Raw genomic sequence first — 10,894 nt, forward strand, 5'->3', positions numbered from 1 at the left:
AAGACCGAAGTGTCACAATTAGGAGAATCTGGAAAGCTAAGCCCAAATTGGGAAGGCCCATACCGAATAGCCGAAGCAATACGACCAGGAGCGTATAAGCTAAAGCATCTTGACAACACTTTGATTCCACGGACTCAGGACTCTAAGAACCTTCGTATATAGTACCAGTAAGGTTCATTGTATCCCGAGCTTATTTCTAATAAAGATCTTATTGTTATATCCTTAGAGCATCCTCTGGAATTGGTTTGTATAGGCGAGGGTCGGTGTTCGTTGTCGAAAGATTCGGACATACGGATCGGCTGTCTTTGGTAATGCATTGCATGTCTTGAATGCCACACGAGCTTTTCACTCGCACATCACGCTCTATACATCTTGCCCATATGGTTAAGGAAACTGCTTGCGATTGTGGCCGAGGTGTCACCAGCTGGGGAGAGATTTTAAAATTTGAAGGACTCTCCGTGCATCTCTAGGCTAGTCACAAGGCGGGCTTTGACTAGTTGATTGGGGGGCTTCATGGCGAAACTCTGATTGGTCGGTCTGCCACTTTGGCTATGGTCGGGTCTGAGGCATATCGACTTCTTTTTCTCCTAAATCCTTTTCTCTTGTAGTTTATTAAATTATCCCATATCTATGATATTATTCTTTGTCTTACTTCTTCAAATTCTTTCCTCTTTGCAGGATTTTGCTCACTATAAATCAGGAGTCTACAAACACATTACAGGTGATGTAATGGGTGGCCATGCCGTGAAGTTAATAGGATGGGGGACTAGTGATGATGGTGAAGATTATTGGGTCTGTTACTTAACCTTCAACTATTGAAATGTAATCATATTTTTGTTCCTGACTCATCTGTTCTTTTTTGTTCTGCAGCTTCTTGCAAATCAGTGGAATAGTGGCTGGGGTGATGTATGCTATTGAACAGATTCTCAAACATTAAAATGATATACATGAAGAGTTACTTATTTGAGGTGTTAAGAATTGTCTGTTTGGTTCCATGCAGGATGGTTACTTCAAAATCGTAAGGAGCAGGAACGAATGTGGAATTGAGGAGGACGTAGTTGCTGGTTTGCCTTCATCCAAAAACTTATTCCGAAACTATGCTGGCAGTGATATAATTGGTGATGCTGCTATCTGAATTTCCATCATCGTATATACACAACCAATTAGTATATCATCAAGATGTCAAAACTCACAAACTGGGGTACTACTAGATTTGTCCCTGTTCTTGTTTTCCTGTTTTAAGAATGGATGATGATGTTACTAAATAATGTACATCATTCTACTATCACACCCATTTATCTGGAAAGCATGTCAAAGCTATAGATTGCTTTTGATTCTTGCCTACATCAGAATGTAATATGGAAACATTAAATCTATAACTTAAGCTGCTTAAGGATTGTGGAAATTGACTTATGTAATAGAACACATTGTCAATAACCCTACTATTATAGTGGGAAGAAGTTCCTTTGAGAGATTTTTTCCCCCTTTTTTTGTGACAGTAGTGAGTATGCAGAACGTGCTTGTCAGGAATAAAATTTGATCTGAACTGAGCACAGAATAATAGTTGAGGTTGGTTTATCTTAATGAGAATCAAGGTTAAGAGGGATTTAGAAATACCTCATATGCCATAATGCCATATATTATTCTATCAATACACACAACAAATACCGCTCTAAACTTTTGCATTCTTAAGTTATTTTCTTTCAAGGATGTAATCCATATTAACGATAAACTTGTAGTGGAATATTTGTTTAAAGTAATTTTGACCTTGTTCATAATGTTCCAGCGTCTCAGTTGTTAGGGAGAGTTCTCCCTTTGTTATCTGTTTCATTAGCTTCATGAAACAGGTGGCGTTTACCCTCACTTTTTCTTTAAAGAAAAAAAAGACCTTACAAATAATGTTCTTCTCACAAATTTTGAAGATCATGATACAGCAACAGCTGAGAAATATTCAGTTCTTCAGTCATCAGTGGAACATCCTTCCAAAAAAATTATCAATTTGAAGCCATGTGAAATATTGGAATATCCTTTCATTGACGAGGATATGTGGCTATGAATTTGAAACGATCTGATCATTTAATTAGTTCTGCAGTCTATTTGGAGTTTGTGGAAATTTTAACACACTACTTGTTTAGTTTATTTCACAGTTCATTAGTCCATCTTATAATTTTAACAATCTAAAGCTTCCAGGATTACAGGGATGTCCCTTTTTTAAGAATGTCTATCTTTGAAATAGAAATGATGGAATTGTTAGTCAGTTTTCATCTGACAGTTTACTCGTGAAGATAATAACAATTAATTGTTCTATAAGAATTGAGAAATTGCCTGTTACTGAGATCTGATTTGGCAATAAATTTTCCTATGCATTGGCTTTCTCCGGATTGCTTTTTCTAGATATCAAATACATTATGACAGTACTGTAAGCGAAGTATTATGTTGAGGTTGATGAGGATATTCCTATGCAGATATGTTAGCCTTTTGCATGTGATTTATTTATTTTTATTGTGTGGTGTGTGTGTGTGTGTGTGTGTTTAATAATCTGAAAACTGGTTCAGATTGAAGTCATGAAAACCTGTTCATCAATTGGCACCCTCTGAAAATAACATTCAGATATTCACTAACTCTAGGTCTTTCCAGATCCAATCCTTGATGAAACTGAAGTTGGAGAGGATCCAAACTCTACAAAATGATCCTCATCTACTTCATCCTTCATCATTTTGCCAAAAAATCTTTCCACAGTTGACAGTACAAGGCTAGACTAATAGATTAGTCAGAAGGATTGATAAAATTTTCCATGAGACGTCCTAGATCTTTGTTGAATTTGCGTGAAACATTATAGATCAGTTCCAATTGGTAGCAACTTATAGCTATTTCGATGAATTAAGGATGTTGTTGTAGCCATTGAATTGTTATATTCTAACCATCTGGGAGATGTATGCAGTTTGGGAACGGTTTAGGCATCAATTGAGAACCGACATATTATGTAAAGATTTCATAAAATCACTGCCAAAGTTTTGTTTCCACCATATCATTTAAGACTCTTGGAGTAGCTCTTCTCCGTTCCACACATCATCCATAAAGTGCATGTAACTTATATTATCTTCTTGTTTTAGTCTGTCACGTGATCTTAGGAGAAAGGACTACGCGTGTGTGATCTCTCTGAAGGTGCAAATTAAGATGCCGCTGTTTTCTATGTTCATTGGATTCTTTACCACCATCCACTAGAAAAAGTTATCCACTATTAATGTAGCTGAGCAAACATAAATACAAACCCGTGCAGCTCATCATCGAAATTGTGAAAACCATTAGACCTTCTACTCTGCTGCATGATATTTAGTTTGTTCAGTTTTCTTGTCATTCTCTTGTTAGGACCTTTCTGCCACTGATTCCTTCTTTGCGTGTGTAGATAAAATTAATTGTCCCCTTTGTTCTTCAACCAATGAACAACGCGAAAGAAACAGAGCATCTCATTCGCTTAGAACCAGTGTAATAGAGTTGGTCACAATTGTTGCCGTCCAAAACTCCACTTGGAAGACCGATGGGCTGCCCTTGATCTGCTCGAAGTGGAAGAATCCGATCTGACCTGTGAACAAAGAAAACCTTAGAGGTTGCCAGGAATAATCTGGCGGAAGATCCTCCATTACTTGAGCAACCAGGGCTTTGGTGGAACAGCACAGAAAAGGAAACCTAAAAGTACAAGCTTTGGATGAGAAAACTGTTGATCTGGCAAGATGTTTTGTAAAATATTTAAATCATATAAATAGAAAATCTAACAAGTATAATAAAATAGTGGTAAGAAAATATCTGGCCTGTGAAGTGTGAGAGGTACGCCAAGAGACGCACTGTCCTAAAGCCGTTGTTGCCTCCCACGTGCAGGTATTGGTGGTTAGCGACGGCTCCAAGATACAACCCAAACGGCTCACAGCGGGTCTAATCTACAGCGCACGTCTGTGTTAGGCAGATTACCTAGTCTATATCTGTTGCCCAAAATATAAAATAATATAGATAATTGTAAAAGAGAGAATGGTGGTAGAGAGAGACAATGAGAGCAAGAAGAAGACTTTTGTATTATATTTTTAGGTCCAAGGAATGGCTCATATATATTGGCCTTTGTAATCCAACCATAACGGTTGAATACTTATGGCCTTATTAAGGCCATAATGAGAGATAATGGGAAGTTTTGAAACTTCCAAATAGAATTTGAAATACTTAAAGGTTACAACTACTCTTTTAAAAATTTCGGGGTTACAAATCCTTTTTATTTACACCTCTTTAAAACATTTAAAACTCATTCAAATTCCAATAGTCCCCCACAAGTTTCAAAACTTTATAAAATCATATACACACACACACACACACACATATATATATATATAGAAATTTGGGCAATTTTATACTATGCAATGGGTGCAGGTGTCTTCCGGACTTGAACCTACATTTAGTGTTGATAGTTCTAAACTGAAGGATCATAGTGAACTAAGTCTTGAACTAGATCCTTTGGACCAGATTTTAACATGCCACACACATAGTATTGATATAGACTTGGTGCGGGTTAGCGCTATTTATGGCCATGCGCTGAATCTTGATTCTCATGAGAGTTATTAGAGAACAACCCAATTCTCACAGTCGTGGCCTCACAACAACTCTCATTTAGGTGAGTCCTCCAAGAATACATATGACCTGTATCCTGTAGGAGTATGCCTGCCTTGGGCTCATTCAGGGTAACACCCTTCCTTAACGTCACATATCAAAGTACTATTATCATAGGGATGAGCAGGAGACTCTCTCCTTAAAAGTAGTGCTGAAATGAGTCACGCAATATGGATTGTTTCTACTACCCATTGAACCTTCTGAAAGTTATTCCTAGGTTCTTCGGTGTTTAGCATGCTGATTTTTTTTTTTTTGAAAACCATGGCTGAACCTGATTGGGTTGCCTACGTACCCCTTCACAAGGGGAATCAAGCCACACGTAGTTCTTTTAAAATTTCAAAAATACAACGGAAAAATGAATCAAACAATTTAATTCATGCATGCTTACAAGATCAAATCTAGAAATCAGCACATTAAGAACACATAGGATTATGTCGGAATCGTTTAAACAATTATGCTAAAACTTTTATGCATGATTAACTATCAGATCTGAAACTTAAGAACTCTATTCCAATTAATCTCCGAATATCCATCGAATGGATTCAGGAGATATCTCCGTGAGGAGCCCCAAAAAAGAGGGTAAAACCTCGGAGAATCGGACCTAGACCTTGACACCATAATAAATGATTAATGCTAGATTAATACCTTTTATGATGGATGAAAGTTGTGAATCTGATTCTTGACTTCGCAGCCACGCACACGAATGGCCTCTACGAGAAGTACACGCGAAGTCCTGAAGGATCTTCTTCCGCAACAGTGCTAGCAGTTGCAGAACACTTGAAAGCTGAAATCTGCCCGTCGTGATTCAATCAACTCTTGATCAATCATCTTGAAGCAGATGGAGATGAGGTTTGTAAGGAAAGTAGAGGACTCAGATCTGATCTTGAATCTTCTAGATATTCACCCTGAAAACCCTATCTAAAATGGAGAAGAAGAGGAAGAGAAGGCGGGTGAGGAAGAAGGCTGCAATGGATGTGTTTTTGGTGCCCATGTTTGACCCCTTTTAATGGCCTCCGAATTTTCATTCAAAATTCGAAATTTATTTTCAGAAAACCTCTTTTAGTTGGCACATGCAAAGGAATAGGAACAACCCAAATCAGATCTCAACCAAATCTGATTTAAATTCAAATTTTAAACACATGTGCAAGAGGGAAGGAATTTGAAATCCATGCGGCAAGGTAAAACACTTCATAATTTCGAAATCACCTCTTGAAATTCGAATTTAATCCATTCAAAAACTCATACGCCACCTTGGCTGATGGTTTGAGTGATTAAAATCATTTAACACATTGCTTAATGTTTGAATTTAAATTCAAATAACAAACAATGTCGCCATGTGTCAAGCAATGGGTCCATGTGCCATGCAATAATTTTGGTTTATTTAAAATTCATGAAATCCAATTCCATGTCACCAATAATTGCCACATCATCTGAGCCTAATCCCCTTGGGTTGCACCTAATCAAATTTGGTCAAACCCGAATTAAAACAAAGCAATTTGGTTGAACCCAATCTAATCAGGTCAGACCCTGATTGAGCTCAAATTGAATCCAATTCAATTTTGGCTCATGCAAACTCAATCAAATTGAATTAATTACTTTGTGTTGGACCTAATCCAATTAGGTCAATCCCCAATTAAGAACAAATTAATTTAAAATTAATTTGATCAGCTTAAGTCCTTTTTGGTTCTAACCTAATCCAATCAGGTCAAAATCCTGATTGAGCCCAAACTCGAATCCAATTCAATTTGGCTCATCCTTAGCACAATTACTCAATCAAATTGAGTTTATTAGTAATTTAATTACTAATTAATCCTTCAATAATTACTTTAATTATTTTATAAGATAATTTGCCAATCAAATTGACCAAATTATCCCTGAATGATTCTTAATCATTCATCAGCTTTCTTGATCAATCAGGAATCTTCTATGCGTGTGACCTCATAGGTTCGAACCTAAGCCGGTAGTATAGGAACAATTTCCTACACTAATTGATGTGACCATCTAGCAATGGTACCCAACGTCCGGATAGGCCGAATATATGCGAAGCAAATATTCTGGAACCCTGAACTATGGTTACTGTATAATTCAATCCCTTTGACTCCTAATGCCAGGATGACTTAGAGCTCACTGTCAACCCTATAATTAGTACATCCATTATGTGATTAACTTTAGATATCCCGTGACTTCTCACTGGGATTACCCTGGCCAAGGTTTTGCTAAATTAATCACAAGACATTATCTTTAGTTTTCAGGAGGGGTCAATTCCATCTTGACTCACAACTGACTACGCAAGTACTTGACTGCACCCAGTGACCTTCCGTCACTGAATTAGAAATTTAGATAGTCCGGTACCAAAGTACAGTGAGTTGCTTGCTAGTCACAGGTTGCGGTCTCAGGTCAGAGGGCCAAACTTATACCCATATCCACTCGGAACATCTCTCGACAGTAGAGCGTTCCAGAATCGGTCACGTTCAATGAAATGTACTCCTACACTTCACCTGTGTGGCATACCAGTGTCTCCACACTCCTTGGTTAAGAGGACAACCAACGTATATGTCACACAACGACCTAATCTCGATAATGCTGTCGTCCTAGTAACAACATATTATTTGGTCGCGAACAAGTTTAAGGACTCAAAGATAAATCCTCCTTTATCATAACATAAGTCCTAAGAACTTCATCATATAAGAGTTCATTTGAAGATGAAATGATGAATAATGCCAAATAACACTTTATTAATTTGTCAATTCATTTACAAAATTCAATCATCAATATGCTGACGATTGACATTTAGGATACAAATCCCAACACCTTCTTCATAAGATCTCCAATCACAAAGGTTGGGTTACCTCCCTAGGTGACTTCTTTATGGGCTTAAGCCCATCCCCCTCGACAAGTCAATGACAGCTCTCTTAGAAAGAGCTTTGGTTAGCTGATCAGCTATATTTTTCTCAGACTTTACAAATTCCAAAGATACAATATTCTTATTCAATAGGCTTTTAACTGATTTATACCTCACTTGCAAATGTCTATTAGTATGTGCCCGCCCGCCTTACTAACTCTATTACTGCCTTACTATCACATTGTATGAAAATGGCAGGCATGGGTTTATTGACTAAAGGCATGTCAAGCATCAAGTTCTTAATCCACTCAGCCTCAGAGCAAGTTGTATCTAAAGCTATAAGTTCTGGCTTCATAGTACTCCGAGAGATAATAGTTTGTTTTTTAGATCCCCAAGATATTGCTGCTCCACCCAAAAGAAATACATACCCTGAAGTGGACTTCACGTCCATATTGTCTGTTATCCAATTCGAATCACTATACCCTTCAACTACATTTGAAAATCCCTTATAACACAATGAGTATTCCATGGTTCCTCTAAGATATTTAAAGACTCTCTCTAAAGCAACCCAATGATCTTTGCTAGGATTATGAGTATATCTACTAAGTCTCCCAACAGCATATGCTATATCAGGCCTAGTTTTATTTGCTATGTATAACAATGATCCAATCATTTGTGAGTACTTCAGTTGAGATACTGGTTCACCATTATTTTTCTTCAAATGCACATTTAGATCATATGGTATTGATATAGATTTACAATCAAAATAATTAAACTTTTTTAACATCCTTTCTATTGTACTGGTTTGATTAAGAGTAATTCCATCAGGTGTTCTTTCCAACTTCATTCCTAAAATTACATAGGCTTCTCCTAAATCCTTCATGTCAAACTTTCTAGATAGATAAGACTTAACATCATTTACTATCTCCAAATTTGTCCCAAATATTAATATATCATCAACATAAAGACATAAGATCATATGTTCTCCATTACTCTCTTTGCAGTACACACACTTATCATATTCATTAATCTTAAAGTCATATTCTAAGATCACTTTATCAAACTTCTCATGCCATTGTTTAGGAGCTTGTTTTAAACCATACAAGGATTTAACTAACTTACAGACCTTATGTTCTTGACCTTTAACTACAATACCTTCAAGTTGCTCCATATATATCTCTTCATTTATGTCTCCATTTAGAAAGGCAGTCTTAACATTCATTTGATGAATCACTAGATTATGCACTCATGCTAAGGCAACTAAAATTCTAATCGTAGTTATCCTAGATACAGGTGAATATGTATCAAAGTAATCTATTCCTTTTTTTTTGTGTAAAACCTTTAGCCACTAGTCTAGTTTTGTACTTGTCTATGGTTCCATCGGGTTTTAACTTCTTCTTGAACACCCATTTACACCCAATAGCTTTATTTCCAGGAGATAAATTAGTTAACTCCCAAGTATTATTTTGAATAATAGACTCTATCTCACTTTGTATAGCTTCCTTCCAAAATGGAGCATCTAAAGAAGACATAGCTTCCTTATAGGTAGTAGGATCTCCTTTTGTTAAAAAGGTATAAAATTCGTCTCCAAAATTTTTCTCTATTCTAGACCTTTTACTCCTTTTTAATTCTAATTGTGTTTCTGGTTCCTTAGATGCACTTGTACTAGTGAAAGGTTTATCATTAGTAGATGATTTATCTATTACTTGTTGTGAAATTTTATTTTTATAAAAAAATATTGTTGGGATTTGTATCCTAAATGTCAATCGTCAGCATATTGATGATTGAATTTTGTAAATGAATTGACAAATTAATAAAGTGTTATTTGGCATTATTCATCATTTCATCTTCAAATGAACTCTTATATGATGAAGTCCTTAGGACTTATGTTCTGATAAAGAAGGATTTATCTTTGAGTCCTTAAACTTATTCGCGACCAAATGATATGTTGTTACTAGGACGACAACATTATCGAGATTAGGTCGTTGTGTGACATATACGTTGGTTGTCCTCTTAACCAAGGAGTGTGGAGACACTGGTATGCCACACAGGTGAAGTGTAGGAGTACATTTCACTGAACGTGACCAATTCCGGAACGCTCTACTGTCGAGAGATGTTCCGAGTGGATATGGGTATAAGTTTGGCCCTCTGACCTGAGACCGCAACCTATGACTAGCAAGCAACTCATTGTACTTTGGTACCGGACTACCTGAATTTCTAATTCAGTGACGGAAGGTCACTGGGTGCAGTCAAGTACTTGCGTAGTCAGTTGTGAGTCAAGATGGAATTGATCCCTGAAAACAGAAGATAATGTCTTGTGATTAATTTAGCAAAATCTTGGCCAGGGTAATCCCAGTGAGGAGTCACGGGATATCTAAAGTTAATCACATAATGGATGTACTAATTATAGGGTTGACAGTGAGCTCTAAGTCATCATGGCATTAGGAGTCAAAGGGATTGAATTATACAGTAACCATAGTTCAGGATTTCAGAATATTTGCTTCTCCATATATTCAACCTATCCGGACGTCGGGTACCATTACTAGATGGTCACATCGATTAGTGTAGGAAATTGTTCCTATACTACCGGCTTAGGTTTGAACCTATGAGGTCACACGCATAGAAGATTCCTGATTGATCAAGAAAGCTGATGAATGATTAAGAATCATTCTGGGATAATTTGGTCAATTTGATTGGCAAATTATCTTATAAAATAATTAAAGTAATTATTGAAGGATTAATTAGTAATTAAATTACTAATAAACTCAATTTGATTGAGTAATTGTGCTAAGGATGAGCCAAATTGAATTGGATTCAAGTTTGGGCTCAATCAGGATTTTGACCTGATTGGATTAGGTCAGAACCAAAAAGGACTTAAGCTGATCAAATTAATATTAAATTAATTTGTTCTTAATTTGGGATTGACTTATTTGGATTAGGTCCAACACAAAGTAATTAATTCAATTTGATTGAGTTTGGATGAGCCAAAAATTGAATTGGATTCAATTTGAGCTCAATCAGGGTCTGACCTGATTAGATTGGGTTCAACCAAATTGCTTTGTTTTAATCCGGGTTTGACCAAATTTGATTAGGTGCAACCCAAGAGGATTAGGCTCAGATGATGTGGCAATTAGTGGTGACATAGAATTGGATTTCATGAATTTTAAATAAACCAAAATTATTGCATGGCGCATGGACCCATTGCTTGACACATGGCGACATTGTTTGTTGTTTGAATTTGAATTCAAACATTAAGCAATATATTAAATGATTTCATACATTAAATAACTTTCCTAGCTGGCATGTGAACCTCTGAATCATTTAAATTTGAAATTCAAATGAAATATATGCGACAAGAGGTAGGAAAATTCTGCTGCATGGATTTCAAATTCCTCCCCTCTT

The 10,894-nt window shown here is 36.5% G+C and overlaps 1 protein-coding gene across 1 annotated transcript; it reads left to right on the forward strand.

Moving 5' to 3' along the window:
• Positions 1–651: 651 nt before the first annotated feature.
• On the forward strand, positions 652–1,474 carry LOC103696640 (cathepsin B-like protease 1). The gene is made up of 3 exons (XM_039123429.1): positions 652–792; positions 871–906; positions 1,001–1,474. Exons 1-3 carry the CDS (start codon positions 730–732, stop codon positions 1,133–1,135), a joined length of 234 nt encoding a protein of 77 aa, XP_038979357.1. The 5' UTR covers positions 652–729; the 3' UTR covers positions 1,136–1,474.
• Positions 1,475–10,894: the final 9,420 nt, after the last annotated feature.

Source organism: Phoenix dactylifera, unplaced genomic scaffold, assembly GCF_009389715.1.
Source record: "Phoenix dactylifera cultivar Barhee BC4 unplaced genomic scaffold, palm_55x_up_171113_PBpolish2nd_filt_p 002601F, whole genome shotgun sequence".
NCBI lineage: Eukaryota > Viridiplantae > Streptophyta > Magnoliopsida > Arecales > Arecaceae > Phoenix > Phoenix dactylifera.

What these genes read in the sequence shown, in the direction of transcription:
- LOC103696640 (XM_039123429.1), top strand. Translation starts at nt 730, where the DNA reads ATGGGTGGCCATGCCGTGAAGTTAATAGGATGGGGGACTAGTGATGAT. An exon ending in ATGATGGTGAAGATTATTGG is followed by an intron (nt 793 to 870) that starts GTCTGTTACTTA and finishes TTTGTTCTGCAG; the next exon opens with CTTCTTGCAAATCAGTGGAA. An exon ending in GGAATAGTGGCTGGGGTGAT is followed by an intron (nt 907 to 1,000) that starts GTATGCTATTGA and finishes GGTTCCATGCAG; the next exon opens with GATGGTTACTTCAAAATCGT.